General features: G+C 45.4%; 1 protein-coding gene across 1 annotated transcript; it reads left to right on the top strand.

Moving 5' to 3' along the window:
- Positions 1-220: 220 nt before the first annotated feature.
- LOC115394091 (NLR family CARD domain-containing protein 3-like) lies at positions 221-838 on the top strand (the record flags this gene model as incomplete). Its single annotated transcript, XM_030099250.1, has 1 exon — positions 221-838. A coding segment is annotated over one exon (618 nt), but the record flags the coding sequence as incomplete, so codon positions are not given.
- Positions 839-18,346: the final 17,508 nt, after the last annotated feature.

Here is an 18,346-nt window from a genome sequence, read left to right on the forward strand (position 1 = left end):
GAGATGTGAACGTGTGATTGAAGGAAGTGATGAAGCAGGAGGAGGAAGCCTCCTCAACAGGATCTACACTGAGCTCCACATCACAGAGGGACTCAGTGAGGAGCTTCAGAGGGAACCTGAGCTGAAGCAGCTGGAGACAGCTTCCAGGAAGGAGAGCCTCCATCACACTGCCATCAGGGTTCAGGACATCTTCAAAGCCTTGGCCCAGCAGCTCAGACGCATCCGAGTGGTTGTGACCAGCGGCGTGGCCGGCAGCGGAAAAACCTTCTCGGTGCACAAGTTCACTCTGGACTGGGCCGAGGGCCTGGAGAACCAGGATGTCAGTGTGCTGGTTGTTCTCTCCTTCAGGGAGCTGAACCTGATCAGAGAGCGGCCGTACAGTCTTCTCACGCTGCTCCATGTTTTCCATCCGGCGCTCCAGAAGCTGACGGCAGAGGAGCTGGCTGTCTGCAAGCTGCTGTTCATCTTTGACGGTCTGGATGAAAGCAGGCTTTCTCTGGACTTCAGCAGCAAACGGCGGCTGGTTGACGTCTCCCAGCAGTCTTCAGTCAGCGTGCTGCTCACTAACCTCATTCGGGGGAATCTGCTGCCCTCGGCTCGGGTCTGGATCACTTCCAGACCTGCAGCGGCCAATCAGATCCCTCCATCATGTGTGGACAGACTGACAGAAGTGCGAGGCTTCACTGACGCCCAGAAGGAGGAGTACTTCAGGAGGAGGCTGAGTGATGAGGAGCTGAGCAGCAGAATCATCTCCCACATCCAGACCTCCAGGAGCCTCCACATCATGTGTGGAATCCCAGTCTTCTGCTGGATCACTGCTACAGTTCTGGAGCACATGTTGAGCAGCGAGCAGAGAGGAGAGCTGCCCCAGACCCTGACTGACATGTACTCCCACTTTGTGCTGGTTCAGACACACAGGAAGAAGCTCAAGTACCATGAAGGACCTGAGACGGGTCCACAGGAGCTGACGGAGGCTGACAGGGAGCTTCTTCTGAAGCTGGGCAGGATGGCCTTGGAACATCTGGAGAAAGGAAACATCCTGTTCTACCAAGAAGACCTGGAGCAGTGTGGTCTGGATGTGACTGAGGCCTCGCTGTTCTCTGGAGTTTGTACTCAGATCTTCAAAAGAGAGTCTGTGATCTTCCAGAAAACCGTCTACAGCTTCGTCCATCTGAGTGTTCAGGAGTTTCTGGCTGCAGTCTTCATGTTCCACTGTTTCACCAACGGGAAGACAGATGTACTGAAGACCTTCCTCAATGAGGACCAGAAACACATGCGACAAAAGAAAAAGTCTTTTCGTGATAAGTTGTCAAAGTTATTCAAAAAGGATGATGGTGGTGATGATGCTCTCTCATCTCTGGACGAGTTCCTGAAGAAAGTCCTGCAGAAATCCCTCAGTTGTCAGAACGGCCACCTGGACATGTTTATCCGCTTCCTTCATGGCCTCTCTCTGAAGTCCAACCAGAGACTCTTAGAAGGTCTGCTGGGTCGGACAGAGATCAGTCCAGAAACCATCCAGAGAGTCATCCAGAACCTGAAGGAGATCAACAGTGATGAAATGTCTCCTGACAGAAGCATCAACATCTTCCACTGTCTGATGGAGATGAAGGACCTCTCAGTGCATCAGGACATCCAGAAGTTCCTGAAGTCAGAGAACAGATCAGAGAATCTCTCTGAGATCCACTGCTCAGCTCTGGCCTACATGCTGCAGATGTCAGACAAGGTCCTGGAGGAATTTCACCTAAAGGAGTACAACACATCAGAGGAGGGACGACGGAGACTGATCCCAGCTGTGAGGAACTGCAGGAAAGCTGTGTGAGTCCACATGTCATCATGATCAATGTCTCAGTGATGTTTGTTGGAAGTAGTTATAGTTCCTCTGTGGAAATGTTTCTCAACCAGGGCTCTACGTTAAGGCCTGTATGCAGTGGTGGTCGAAGTACTCAATTTCATTACTTGAGTGAAAGTACAGATATTACCAGTGAAATACTACTCCAATAAAAGTAAAAGTTGGCAAATCAAAAATGTACTTAAGTAAATATAAAGAAGTATTTGCTTTAGAAAATACTTAAGTGCAAAAAGTAAAAGTAAATCGTTTAATACTGTGAATCATAATTCAACCCTTTTGAAATTATGTACAGTACACACACACACACACACACACACACACACACACACACACACACACATATATATATATATATATATATATATATATATATATATATATATATATATATATATATATATGAACTGTGTTCTCGCCACCCCGGCGGTATTGTGTCTGTCTCCTTCAAGCCTGGGTCCTCTACCAGAGGCCTGGGAGCTTGAGGGTTCTGCGCAGGATCTTAGCTGTTCCTGGGATTGTGCTCTTTTGAACAGAGATCTCAGATGTTCTTCCTGGTATCTGCTGGAGCCATCCTCCCAGCTTGGGGGTTACTGCTCCCAGTGTCCCGATCACTACTGGTATCACTGTTGTCTTCACACCCCACACTCTCTCGACTTCTTCCCTCAACCCTTGGTATTTCTCCAGCTTCTCGTGCTCCTTTTTCCTGATGTTGCCATCACTTGGGATTGCTACATCTATCACCACAGCTGTCTTCTGCTGTTTATGCACCACCACTATGTCAGGTTGATTGGCCATCACCTGCTTGTCAGTCTGGATCTGGAAGTCCCACAGGATCTTGGCTCGATTGTTCTCGACCACCTTTGGAGGTGTCTCCCATCTTGACCCTGGGACCTCCAGTCCATACTCGGTACATATGTTCCTGTACACGATGCCCGCTAACCTGGTTGTGCTGTTCCATGTATGCCTTGCCTGCCAGCATCTTACACCCTGCTGTGATGTGCTGTACTGTCTCTCGGGCTTCTTTGCACAGTCTGCTCCTGGGGTCTGGTTTGGTGTGGTAGATCCCGGCCTCTATTGATCTTGTGTTAGGGCCTGTTTTTGTGCAGCCATGATTAGGGCCTCTGTGCTGTCCTTCAGTCCGGCCTTTTCCAGCCACTGGTATGTTTTCTCAATTTCAGCCACTTCTTCAATTTGTCGGTGGTACATGCCATGCAGGGCTTTGTCTGTCCATGATAGCTCCTCTGGTTCGTCCTTACTGGGCTTTTGATGTCTGAGGCATTCTCTTAGCAGATCATCACTGGGGGCCATCTTCTTGGTATACTCATGAAGGCTCTTGGTTTCCTCCTGGATATTGGCTCTGATGCTCACTAGTCCTTGGCCTCCCTCCTTTCTCTTGGTGTATAGCATCAGTATACTGGACTCAGTGTGGAACCCTCCATGAATTGTAAGGAGCTTTCTTGTCTTGATATCAGTGGATTGCATTTCTTCCAGTGGCCAGGATATTATGCCAGCAGGGTATCTGATTACTGGTAGGGCGCAGGTGTTTATGGCCTGGATCTTATTTTTGCCATTCAGCTGACTCTTCAGGACTTGTCTTACTCTCTGTAGGTATTTGGCTGTGGCTGACTTTCAAGCTGCCTCCTCATGGTTACCATTTACCTGTGGGATTCCCAGGTACTTGTAGCTGTCCTGCACATCTGTTATGTTCCCTTCAGGCAATTCAACTCCTTCAGTTGTGATCACCTTCCCTCTTCTAGATACCATTAGTCCACACTTATCTAGTTCGAATGACATCCCGACGTCATTGCTGTATATCCTGGTGAGGTAAATCAGGGAGTCGATATCACGCTCATTCTTGGCATACAGTTTGATGTCATCCATGTAGGTGGCTCTTGAACTGGTATCCAAAGCCGTTCTTGGTAATGATCTGGCTGAGGGGGTTCAGGTCTATGCAGGGGGTACAGGGCATCACCTTGGTATATGCCGCATTTGATGCTCACCTGTGCCACTGGCTTTGAGTTGGCATCAAGACACACACACACACACACACACACACACACACACACACACACACACACACACACACACACACACACACACACACACACACACGTGTGTATGTGTGTGTGTATATATATGTGTGTGTGTGTAAAATTGCTCCTGTTCAGTTAATGCAGACATAATGCAGTTAATGCAGACATAAATGAAGAAGGTAGAAAGATTAAGAACGGAAGAAATGTATGTAAACTGTAAACACAAATTTATTCATATTTTGTCCATTACCAGCAAGTGGTAATCACAATCAGATAACCCACCTTCAACTTTCTGCAACACATTGCAAAATAAGGCTAAAAGACAAATAAAGCCAGTGAAGGATCGTATACATCAGTAAATAAAACAATTCACCAAATGGCACCACCAAAACAACACAAGTCGTCATCTTCGGTGTTGTAACCTCAGGAATGAAGCACGCACACTCGGTTGTAGTTTAACTCAGTTTTTTTTTTTTTTTTTTTTTCCCCTTGTCCTGTTCGGCAGCTGGGGCGTGCAATATTGTATGATTGTAGCCTTTTACTATCCGAACAGATTTTAATATTAGCAGCAGGAGGAGACTGAGTCTCCTCCTGCTGCTGCCTTTATTTAAAGCTGGCATCCGGCATGGCTGCCGGACAGGACCGGGACGGAAATGCTCAGTGAGCAGGAACAGAAAGAGAGAAAGATAAAGAGAGGGAGAACGGGGGGGGGGGGGGGGGGCACAACCTATGTACAAAGTCACAATACAAAACAGTGTTGTCGACGCACCACACGCAACCTAGAACAATCCCAAACCCCCAATCTAGACAACACCGAAACAGAGCCGACAACCAACACACAAAATTACAGAACCATACATACATTTTTTTTTTTTTTTTTTTTTCTTCCCGAAACATATTAATGAACAGACCAGGCCACAAAAATAAAAGGAGGTGTAGGGGAGGAAGGAAATGCAAGGACACCACAAACCCTTTTTTTTTTTTTTTTTTTTTTTTGAATATAGCTAGTCGTAACTAGTAGTAAACTAGGGGCGTGCATCAAGGGAGATCTGCTACAGATCACCATTAGTCTAACCACCACAAGAAGACAAGGTAACCGAGTATGTGAAGAGTGGTTAAAGATCAACGTGATCATGTGAATATGATGGTGACAGTGATGGTGATAGTGATCATGCATATATGACCTCTGACCTCTGAGAAGGCCAGAAGCAGGCCAGAGAGGCCCTCAGAGCCCAGACAGCCAGCGGACATCACAGAGCCCGGATCCAAGCCGCCCCCCCAGGGCAGACGCCCACGCTCCAGTCCAGAAACGGGGCAGAGGAAAGCCCCGGCCGGGGACCCCGTTCAGTCCCGGGGCCCGGGCCCCGCGGAGCCATGACCGGCAGGAGCAGGTCCGCCCCGGGCGCCAGACGCCCGGGGCGGGCAGGGCCGAGAGCCCAAGGTCCACGAGCCCAGGAGCCGACCCCCCACCCAGGCGGAGGGCCATGACCCACCCGGGAGAACCAGCCCACACGGGCGGCTACCCACCCCAGGCCAGTACACCCCCCAGCGCTCCGGCCACGCACCCCGAGATCCAGGGCATCACCCCCCCCCCCCCCCCACCCCCCCCCCCCCCCCCCCCACCCCCACCCCACGACCCCCACCCGGACACCGCACTCTCTCATACATAGCTCCAATCGCCCACACATATACACCCACACGTACAGACATACATACATACTTACAGATACACACCCTCACACACATACATACCCCGTTCACAGATACATACCCACACACACATACACACTTACACATACATAGTCACACACATACACATACATATCCAGATACACACACTCACACTCACATACACCTACATAAATACCCACACATACAAAAACATATATACATACTCACACATACACACCCACACACATATACACATACATGTACACGCACCTTCCTCAACCCCCTAACCCCCACAGCCCACCACCCCCCTATCTACCCCCTCATCCACCCCGCCCCGTCCCCCACCCCCCACCCACCTCCCCCGCCACCCCCCACCCATCCACCCCACCCCCCTGTCCCCCACCACCACAACCACCCGGGGCCCCCGCTCCACCGCCGCCAGACAGCCCCAACAACCGGCGGCCCCCCCACCCCCAATCCAAACCAAACACGAAGACAGCCCCCAGCGAAGCAGCCCAGATCCCGACCCCAAGACAGTGCCAACCACCTGCAGCCATCAGGCCCCACCCCACCAACCACCGACCCTCAAAGAGGAGAGGCCCTCATCTTCCCCTTACATTAAAGGGGAACGGTCGTTTTTACAATCTGGACCTTATTTCACATTCGTCACAACAACATTTACTCACCCGTTTGGCTTTCGTGTGATTTGCAGTTGGTTCGGAGATAATCAGATGCTCCCATATCCATATAACGGCAGCGGGCGGGGCACCGACATGCAGCCGTTACAGACGCTCTTTTCTCTTATGTTTGTTGTGGGGTGGTAGATACATGTAAATTTATTAAGTCAGCATCACTTAGCGCTATTGGGAAGTCTGTAAAACGGCTAGATTTAGCAACTCTCCGGGAGCCTGAAGCGATGATGTCATCACACTGCGCCGCGGCGCACATTCATTCTGTTTGTTTACATGGAAGTAGCGTCTCTGCTCTGCAGTCAGACCACGGCATCTCGATCGGCTTTTTTTGGCAGTCAGAGTTTATTTTCAGCTGGTTGTAACTTTGGTACAATGGTTTGAGTGTGCATATATCCTGGCTGTGAAAGTGAAATGACAAGCTGGACGTCACTGAGCTCACAGGCTCCCACTTCGTGACCGGGATTTATTGAAGCTATGGCTAATAGCGCTCAACATGGACCCCAGCATCAAAGTTCCAACTTTACAACGTTTGGATTATCGGGTGTGTAGTGCCCACTTCACATCGGAGGACTTCTTCCCAGTTCAGGAATGAAATGAAGGACAGAAGATCCAGAGAATGAACCTCAAAAAGAATGCCATTCCAGCGGCTGCAGGAGGAGGACAGGTCGAGGTAACGTGATGCTAATAATATTCATTTTTTTCTTTACTAATGTCTAGAGTTGGCTTGAATGTTATAAACTTGTTCTTACTCCTTTTGAGCAACAGTGTACAGAATATTTTACTGTTTATGTACAACTCTTGTCATTGACAGATATACTGGTATCATCCTCTGTTGTTGCTCAAATGAACTAAACAGTAAACATCCCAGCCTCTAGACATTAGTAAAGAAAAAAATGAATAGCGTTAGCGTCTTGTTACCTCGACCTGTCCTCCTCCTGCAGCCGCTGGATGGCATTCTTTTTGAGGTTCATTCTCTGGATCTTCTGGTCTTCATTTCATTCCTGAACTGGGAAGAAGTCCTCAGATGTGAAGTGGGCACTACACACCCGATAATCCAAACGTTGTAAAGTTTGAACTTTGATGCTGGGGTCCATGTTGAGCGCTATTAGCCATAGCTTCAATAAATCCCGGTCACGAAGTGGGAGCCTGTGAGCTCAGTGACGTCCAGCTTGTCATTTCACTTTCACAGCCAGGATATATGCACACTGGAACCATTGTACCAAAGTTACAACCAGCTGAAAATAAACTCTGACTGCCAAAAAAAGCCGATCGAGATGCCGTGGTCTGACTGCAGAGCAGAGACGCTACTTCCATGTAAACAAACAGAATGAATGTGCGCCGCGGCGCAGTGTGATGACATCATCGCTACAGGCTCCCGGAGAGTTGCTCAATCTCGCCGTTTTACAGACTTCCCAATAGCGCTAAGTGATGCTGACTTAATAAATTTACATGTATCTACCACCCCACAACAAACATAAGAGAAAAGAGCGCCTGTAACGGCTGCATGTCGGTGCCCCGCCCGCTGCCGTTATATGGATATGGGAGCATCTGATTATCTCCGAACCAACTGCAAATCACACGAAAGTCAAACGGGTGAGTAAATGTTGTTGTGACGAATGTGAAAGGTCCAGATTGTAAAAACGACCGTTCCCCTTTAAGTGATGGAGCTGATCACAGGGGACCAGAGGGAACCAGATTCAGCTGATTGGTCCTCTGAACAGACAGACATCGTCTCCAAGCTGATATGATCTAATAGAAGATTCTTGAACTGCCTGTTACTCAGATTATTTCTGGATTTCCAATTTACAAGGATAGTTTTCTTTGCGATGCACAAGATGGTGAGAACCATGTAGACAGAGTTTATCGACATATTAATTTCACCCAGATCACCTAAAAGGCACAGTGTGGGAGTTGCAGGGATGTTGCAGTGAACCATGTTGACAGGTCTTCACACACCTGAAGCCAGAACCTCTGCACTGGTGTGCAGGACCACAAGGCATGGAGGTAGCTGTCAGTCATGTTATCATTGCAATGTGAACAGATATCAGATTGTGATAGACCCATCTGGAACATCCTTCGTCCTGTGTAATGAATTCTATGCAGAATTTTGAATTGTATTAGTTGTATATTTGAATTCTTTGTCATTTTGAAAGTATTTAAACATATTTGTGACCACGCATTTTGGTCAAAGTTGTTAGATAAGTCAGCCTCCCATTTTAAGGTCGGAAGGAAGATTTCATCTTCTACCTTTGATAATATTTTATATATCTTTGATAGCAACTTTGGGGAACTGAGGTTTAAGAATTCTTCGACCCCGAGAGGTAGCTGTCCCTGCAATTGATTAAAGGTATACTTTTTACCTATGATAGATTTAAGTTGATGATATTCTAAAAATGCTGTGCTGCTGATTCCATATTGTGAGGTGAGAGTATTGAATGATAGAAAGTTGCCATTTTCAATGATATGTTCAAGCTGGCTGATTCCTTTATTTCTCCACTGAGTGAAGTTGATCATCTTTTTGTTTTGCAGGATGTCCGGGTTGTTCCAGATGGGTGTGAGTTTACACGGGATCAGTGAAGATTTGGTTAGCTTTAGAAAGTCCCACCAAGCCATTAAAGAAGAACTGATGTTGACACTTTTAAAACACCGATGGGATTTGATGGTGGGACTGATGAATGGCAGGTCAGAGATGACTAGATCCTCACATAATGCTTGCTCTACATCCAGCCATGGCTCATCTAAATTGTTCGGTTTAAGCCATTTGGAGATATATTGCAGCTTGCTGGCTATGAAGTAATTACTGAAGTTAGGCAAGTCTAGTCCACCTCTGTCTTTAGTCTGTTGTAACGTCTTTAAACTGATACGTGATGGTTTATTTTTCCAGAGAAATTTAGATATGTATGAGTCCAGTGATTTGAACCAGCCAGACGATGGTTTGGTTGGTATCATTGAAAATAAATAGTTAACCTTAGGTAAAGTCATCATTTTAATGGTGGCAACCCTCCCCATAAGAGATACAGGTAAGCGTCTCCACCGTAAGAGGTCATCCTCTGTTGATTTCAGTAACAGAACGTAATTTAGTTTTAAAAGTTCTGATATCCTTGGAGAAATGTTTATGCCTAAATATCTAATCTCGTTTTAGTGAACTTTAAAGAATGAATGAAACCGCCGGAGATCAAACTGGTGCACCGCCATCTTCGTGTGTCATCAAAGTTCCGTCCGGAAACACGTATCACATACAAAAGGTTCCGGGGCGCAGCCCGAACAATTACACAGTGACAACATCACACTATAACACTTCTCCCCCCTAAAGTTCAAACATAAAGCTTTTCTCAAAGTGTAAAAACACAAGGCAGTTTTCTCTTTCAGAAGTACAAAATAAAACTGTAGCTCGTAGTCACTCTTCAAACATTTGCAAGAATACACAAGAATAACAACTTTTTTCTTCTTCCAGCAAACATATTATTTCCAAACTTTTTCTTACTCTCTTCTTTTTTTTTTTTTTTTACAAACACAGATCAACAGTTTCCTTTTGTTCTTGTTTCTTCTTTTTAACCTTACATATCACCACCATTTACAAAATTTACAAGTGCAGTCTTTGAGGACCTTCTCAGACCTGCTGTAATTTCAGGAGCAGGCTGAGCTCCTTGAGAAGGATGTGGGGCAGGGGAAAGTGGACCAGTTTGCTCAGACAGATTGTCATTGTTTTCAGGGGCAACTGGCGCCACTTACACAGTCCATCGAACTGTCCACACTGTCTTCGCGTGGAGCCCTCTGAGGCTCCTCCATCCCTCCATCAGTGCGAGATCGCACGTGGTCCAAATGCCTGCGAACCTCCACCACAACCGACACAGGACCAGAATAATGATGAATAACACCTGGCAGCCATGATGAGCCACTGCCAAAGTTTTTCACATAAACTCTGTCCTCTGGCTGAAACATCGCTCCTTAGCATGCAGGTCTCGTCTTGCTTTCTGCTGCTCATGTGAGCGGGTCACTCTGGCTCCCACATCTGGACGAAGATGTCCATGATGCTAATCACGCGGGAACTTCTTCTGCGACCTAACTATGCAGAAAAAGGAAAAAAAGAAAAACTTCCCGTCTTTAATCTTCGTCGCCAAAAAGGTGTTGTAACCTCAGGAATGAAGCACGCACACTCGGTTGTAGTTTAACTCAGTTTTAGTGAACTTTAAAGAATGAATGAAACCGCCGGAGATCAAACTGGTGCACCGCCATCTTCGTGTGTCATCAAAGTTCCGTCCGGAAACAAGTATCGCATACAAAAGGTTCCGGGGCGCAGCTCGAACAATTACACAGTGACAATATCACACTATAACATTCGGCTCCTTGAAACTTTGATCCATCATATAGAGTATTTGCAGTCACGTGACTCGGGAGTTGGCATCTGGAGGACCACTGCCATATTGAAGTGAAAACAACCAGTGATATGTTCTTTCATTCACATACAGTAGCACGCGTTCGGTGTTCTTTAACGTTGAAAATATTGACTGATAAGGAGAGTAGGGATATTGTTGTGTTGTCAGATCAAGTGGACAATCTTGACCTAACACACGACTGATACTGGGAGGTTTGTAGCATGACCTGTTCTTAATGCCAGCCGCCTGTTCCAGCCATGCATGGCTGAGACTCAAGAATGCTCCGATCTGGAGTACGCCGACATTCACTGTTATCTAATCGACAGTTCTTCGTACACGACAGCGATGAACGTGTACAGGAGCCTGGATTTATACAAGTATTTTGTTTCTGGCTTTGTGGGAGCACTGAGACAACACAGACAACTTTCTTGTAAAGTCTACGGTAGATCTGCTAACTTACATGTCATAGTTAAACTCCAGCCAGAATGGACTTGTTCATCGCGGAAGTCATTTAACCTGTTCGGCCCGACAGACCCTGAACTGGATCCAACAGCCGTCTGCTCCACTTCAACGAGTGTAAAAAGTGACTAAAATGCTGTGAGGATGATTTCTTTCAATTGTGTCTCAAACCAGAAGCCTTAATCTCATTGACTGAACGGTCCAGCTGCACTTTGACGAACGAGTATTTGTTTAATAACAACTTTAAAATCCAGATGCAACAATTCGACACGCCCCCCTCATCCGAACCTCCAGACACAAAACGCTGCACAAAGTAAGATCCGTCTGTTCCACTGCAACATATTGGATATCATATGAAACCAGAAAATCTACACTTTAAGAGACACCAGGCAGAATATTCTCTGAGCTGACCAGCTCCCGTCAGCAGCAAAACAAACTGAAAACCGATCTTCACATTTCACAGCCAACACCTCAGATGGCATGTTTCTCACACACTTCTTCACCAAATCTCAAAGCTGTTCACACCAAACACAACGTGTTTTATTTCCTTACCGTTTTGTGGTCATTTTCCATCTATCCACGCTCTCCTCTGACCAAAATTAGCCGCATAATACTCTGGAATACTGAAAGAGCATCATACGCCTGAATGTTTGTTTTCACTCCAACATGGCGGCGACTACCCGACGTGCATTGTGAGGCCGGGTGTGTGACGTCAGCTGCAAATTAACAGCGCACGCTTGAGCCAGACGGCAACACTTCCTTTTGACAACCCATGTTTCAGTGCCACCTACTGGTTTGGAGTTTGAATAACACTGCTTTGTGGTTGATTTTAAATAGAAATAAAAACAAGAAACAAGTAACGAGAGCCTTTTATGAAATGTAATGGAGTATAAATTGTAGGAGCTTAAATACAGTTGGGTTCTAGAATTGTGATTTCATGTTTAAATGTTTATTTGTGTTTGTGATGATAGGGGACTATTTACATGGTTAAAATATTTACATGTCACTTCCGGGTCACTGATGGAGTAGGTGTGTGGAGATCGAGCACCGGCAGACACGGGACCTTTTTTCGCCAGCAAACTTTATCTGATCTAAAGTCTGTGTCTAATTTCCACTTGAAACGATTCCCTATCCTTATCCGAAGCTGAGATCACTAAGAATATCTACCGCAATGGGACCCAAGAAAGCTGCTGAAAAAGACGGCTGCGACGCTATTACTAATGCTAATGCTACGGCTAACGCTAGCTTGACCATCGAAGCCATATCCGACCTACTCCAAAAACACCGTGAAGACTTGTCTGCTGAGTTTAAAGGGATAGTTCGGAATTTTTGACATGAATCTGTGTGGCATCCCCGTCAGCAGTATTGTTCATTCACACAGACCTACCCCTGACAGCGTCCAGTGACCGGAGATCGTGTTTGGTTAGGCAAAACTTGTCTCGGACGATCATGACCAGCGAATTTCCTCCCTCGAGCTATCAGCAGATGATCTTAGCCAGTGAGTTTTGGACTTAGAAGCGACCTGCTCCCTTCTCTGTGAGGAAAACACCAAGCTCAAGATGAAAGTCACCAACCAGGAGAACAGAAGCAGACGTTCAAATTTACGAATTATCGGCTTAGCTGAGTCCACTGAAAGCGGCCGCCCCACTGAGTTTTTCGCTCAACTGCTTCAAAATGTAGTTGGATAAGGCATTTTACCGAGCCTACCTGAGATTGACAGAGTGCACTGCATGCTGACCCCGAAGCCGGGACCAGGACAGCGCCCATGGGCAGTCCTCCTCTGCCTGCACCGGTACCCAACGAAGGAACTTATCATCCGGGAAGCCCAACGCAGAGGGAAATTCGACTTCCATGGCCAGCAGATCTGTATTGTGGAGGACTACAGCACGGAGGTGATGAGCCAGTGTGTGCAATACAGAGACGTGATGACGGAGCTTTACAAAAGGGGCTTTAAACCTGCTCTGCTATACCCAGCTCGTCGCGTTCTGACTCTACCCAGCGGAGCCAAGAGATGGATGGAATCTGTTGACGCGGCACAGAAGTTCCTTGATGACAACACTCCATGCCAATCTGCCTTGCCGTGAATGAACTGACAGCTGCTAACGCTTCTGCTACTCCACTCTGGATGTCAACAACAATACTGGTGACTCACACTGTTTATCTCTATAACTCTTGTGACTCTTAAACTGCTCAAAAGCTGTGACCAGTTCTAATTCTGACTCTAAATATTGTTGATGAATAATTTAGTTTTCACTCTGTTGAATACCTGAGACATAAATAAGCCAAATGGCCCATTGCATTGTGCAATTTGGATTTTTGTTGGGATAATATTGTTTGTTGGTTTTCTATAGTATCATAGTAGCACACAGTGTGAACACCACAAATAAGGGGTTACTATTATTGCTACTTATCAAACTATGCTGGAGCTCTACACTTTTTGTGAGTTTTATGTTGTACTTGGAAGATGAGTTTGAGGAATTGCTTCTGTCTTCAGAGCTTGCTGCCCCCCCCCCCCCCCCCGCCCCTTCTTTTTTTTTTTTTTTGTTTGTTGGTGCAGCTATCTTGGTTTGGGAGGGTGGGTGGGGGGCTGCTACATACGTACAGCTTCTTTGGAAAAAATGCTGTACACTTCACTTGCTCCATTTCTACAACTACACTAATCAATCTAACCTTAAAATACTTTCTCTTACTGATGCTGAACAATGACTAGTGTCAATTTTGTGAGCTGGAATGTGAAAGGATTGAACCATCCTGTCAAACGCCAAAAAGTATTCTCTCATCTTAAACATCTTAAAGCCAAAATTTCCTTTTTACAAGAAACACACATCCCTAACTCTGATTCATATCGACTGCTGAATTGGTCTGGGCAGTGTTTCAGTTCTTCATTTCAAGCCAAATCTAGAGGGGTTTTGATTCTTATTGACCAGTCGATTCAGTTTGAACCACAGGACATGATATCAGATAATTATGGTCGATATATAATTGTCTCAGGAAAATTATACAATATGCTTGCGGTGCTAGTTAATGTGCATGCTCCAAATACGGATGATGCCAGTTTTTTTAATCGGCTGTTTTCATTACTACCTGATTTGAATAATTATCATCTCATATTAGGGGGAGACCTTAACTGTTGGTTGGACCCATTGATGGACAGATCGTCAAATAACCCCAGCACAGCAAGTAGGTCTGCTGGTATTATCAATGGCTTCCTTAATGATGTTGATGTTTGTGACATTTGGCGTTTTTTACATCCAAATGTCAAAAAGTTCTCCTTCTTTTCGCCAGTGCACCATACATATTCAAGGATTGACTATTTCTTCCTTAATAATCAACTTCTACCCTTTATTGCTACCTGTAAATATCATTCAATTGTCATATCTGATCATGCATCTTTATTACTTTCCCTTTCACTTCCTGGCCTTCCTCCTGAGTGTAGGCAATGGCGTTTTAATTCAACATTGCTATCAGATGTAGAGTTTGTTAAATTTATTGAGAAGGAGATAGCTTTCTTTTTTGATGCTAATGCGGATCCGGATATCTCTTACCTTACCTTATGGGACACACTCAAAGCTTACCTTCGTGGACAGATCATTGCTTACTCTGCCCGAATGAAACGCAAATCAGTTCAAGAACAAAACAACCTAATCCAGGAAATAGGACAACTAGACAAGCAATATACTCAGAATAAATCTTCTGATCTATACAAAAAAAGTGTTGAGTTAAAGTCTAGATTTGATTTGCTCACTACTTATCGTGTTGAACAGCTGCTTCTACGAAATAAAACCAGATTCTATATATGTGGAGACAAGTCGGACAAATTATTAGCCAATCAGCTTAAAGCTCGTGTCCGGAGTTTTGAAAGAGAGAGGTTTTTTTTTAATCCAGTGTCTCGAGGTTCCGCCCTCCCTCTACTTTCATGAGCGACCAAGCCACACCCCTTTAATTGTGCACGCTATTATCTGTCGGGTGAAAATGAGAGCCTCTGAGTCCTGCAGCATCCTCCATGTTTAGCTGTTTACGGTGGATGTTCAGCAGACAGTGGATATATCCGAGGTAAATGGGGCGGCTGCTGCGGAGCTAACTCACCTCTGACTGGGCGAGCGGCCGTGCTCTGTGGCTGCTCCACACTTTGATTGACAACACGAGAATGCGGAAGCTCGAACTCTATTGGCTGAAGCTGACCAGCGCTTTTTCGGATAACATGGGGGTCTATGAGACGAAGGCGGGGCTCATAAATACATTTTTATATTGCTTTATGCTAATATTATATTGTAGTATCGAACCAGACTGACACATTTAAGCTCTGTTGAAAAATGATGCATACGTTGGAAAAGAACGGAAACTCCGGACATGAGCTTTAAAGGTTCTAGGTCTAAACAAGCTATTTTGAGGATAAAACTGAGTAATGGAGAGACTACAACTGACCCCCAAAAAATTAACACGTCCTTTAAAGAATTTTATACACAAATTTATACCTCAGAGTCCAGTGCAACATCAATGATAGCGGCTGTCTGGTCATGTGACCAGATCATGTGACCAGGTGGCGTTTGATCAATCCAGTCGCCTGCATTATAATTATAACTGTGCAAATCCTGGAGCTGATGCCAGCTGCGGTGCAACGATTTGCACAGTTTTATAATTATAATGCAGGCAACTGGTTAAATCAAACGCCGCCTGGTCACATGATCTGGTCACATGACCAGACAGCCGCTCGCGCTGCGTGCTCGTAGTTAAGCTACTCGGTTCAAACAAGACGTCAAACATGAAGCTCCAGGTCCATTCTCCACCTCTAACCTATCAGTCACCATAATCACACAGTTTGTCCTCCAGTCCCCCGCCTGCTACGTGAGGAGAAGTGGCGCAGCCGGCACGAAAAAAACTGTGCAAATCGTCGCGCTGCAGTCGGCATCGTTGCACTACGATTCCCAGAATGCCTTGGGGACCGGTCACATGATCAAATAGCCGCTAAGCGCTCATAGCTAAGCTACTCGGTTCAAACAGATCGTCAAAAAACTGTGCAAATCGTCACGCCGCAGCCGGCATCGTGATTTAAAAAAAAAAAAAGAATCTTTTGGCCGAGTTGGTAAGCAGCTTACAGTCAAGTCGGCACCGACCAACTCGGCCACTTGAGAGCCCCCCCCCCCCCCCGCCCCGACTTGGCTTGATGCCGACTTGGCTTGCCGACTTGGCTTTGATGCCGACTTGACTTTATCCCGGGGGCAGTGCCGAGTTGGCCAGGGCCGACTTGGATTGGTGCCGACCTGACTGTATCCCCCTTAATACTCCCAAGCTCCCCACCGATTCCACTAAAAGACTGGAAGAGCCAATTTCTCTTTCTGAAATTGCTAAAGCCATAATGTTAATGCAATCAAATAAGTGTCCTGGCCCCGACGGCTTCCCATCAGAATTTTTAAAGAAATTTTCTCAGAGTCTTTCACCGTTGCTCTGCTCTGTTTTCTCAGAATCCTGCAAATTGGGCAAAATAACGCAATCCTTTACTGAGGCATGCATTACTCTTATTGCAAAGAAGGATAAAGACCCAACCAATTGTGCTTCATATAGGCCTATATCCCTACTAAACACGGATGCAAAGATCTTGGTGAAAGTCCTGGCTTGTAGACTGGAAAACCTTCTTCCTTCTATTATATCAAAGGATCAAACAGGTGTCATTAAAAATAGGTAACCATACTTCAACATTAGGCGACTCTTCAACATGATCTATACTTCTCAGGAGGACAGCCCAGTTTGTTGTGTCTATTGATGCAGAGAAAGCATTTGACCGGGTTGAATGGCCATACCTCTTTGCTGTGCTGAACAAATTTGGTTTTGGGCCCTCCTTTTGCTTATGGATCAAGTTGCTCTATTCTCATCCCACTGCTATGATTCGCACTAACTCTCAGCAGTCAGTCCCTTTTAGTTTACACCGTGGGACCCGTCAAGGGTGTCCCCTTAGTCCTATGCTCTTTAATTAAGCTATAGAACCTCTTGCTGTTGCTCTTCGCACTTCACGTGATCTGTCTGGTATTTGGAGAGGAGGCATGGAACACAGGGTCTCTCTTTATGCGGATGACCTTTTGCTTTACGTTTCCGACCCATCTAAATCCCTCCCTGTGGCTTTAACAATTTTGAATCAATTTGGCACCCTCCCAGGCTATAAAATTAATGTCAACAAGAGCTTTGCTTTTTCCAATAAATGAAAAAGCGAAGGCTTTGGATTTCTCTCACTTACACCTTAAGGTTGTAGGCTGACATATCTTGGAGTCACAGTTACAAAGAGGTATGAGGGTCTTGCTTTACCAAATTTCCATTTTTTTTACTGGGCTGCCCATTTAAGATGTTTGGTTCACTGGTCCTTTTACTACGAACAGCCTGAACGTCCTGACTGGGTTATGTTGGCGCTTTTCTCAAATCTTTCTCCTCTGGCTCACATTGGCTCTGCCCTGTCTTTAATTTCTGTAAGTGTGTTCGATAATCCTGTAGTTAAACATTCCTTGAAAATCTTCCAACAGTTTAGAAACAGTTTGGTCTGATTAGTTATTCTACCTGAAGTCCTATCTTAAATCATCTTTTTAAGCCTTCCACCATGGATGCAGGCTTTCAGAGATGGCATCGGGAAGTTATCACACGTTTTAAACACCTCCTCAAAGAAGGCTCCATATTGTCCTTCTCAGAACTGAAGGAGAAATTTAATCTTCTGAAATCTGATTTTTTTCGTTGTCTTCAGCTTCAACATTTTCTTATGTCACAATTACCTGCACCCCCTGCCTCTTTACAAGCAACAGCATTTGATAGTATTCTGTCACTTAAACCATCCAAAGGCCTAATTTCTAAACTGTATAACAGCATTTCAGAGCTTTAAAGTCTAAACACAAACAAATTCCAAAAAGCTTGGGAGCAGGGTTTGGTTGTCACCATAATAGAAGATACTTGGACTAGTGCGCTTAGATTGGTTCACTCGTCCTCTTTCTGTGCTCGCCATCAATTAATTAAGTTTAAAATAACACACCGGGCACATATTTCCAAGGCTAAACTGTCTTCTATGTACCCTGAGGTTAGCCCTTTATGTACCAGGTGTAACATAACAGAAGCTTCCTTGAGCCACATGTTCTGGTCCTGTTCATACTTAAATAACTACTGGGGAGCCATCTTTTTTTTTTTCCAATTTTTTTTTTTATTCAGCTTTTCTAATATTGTCAACATTAAACAAATCAACAACAACCAAATACAAAAAAACAAAAAAACAAACAAACAAACAAAAAATAAAAT

Source organism: Salarias fasciatus, chromosome 9, assembly GCF_902148845.1.
Source record: "Salarias fasciatus chromosome 9, fSalaFa1.1, whole genome shotgun sequence".
In the NCBI taxonomy this organism is placed as follows: Eukaryota; Metazoa; Chordata; class Actinopteri; order Blenniiformes; family Blenniidae; genus Salarias; species Salarias fasciatus.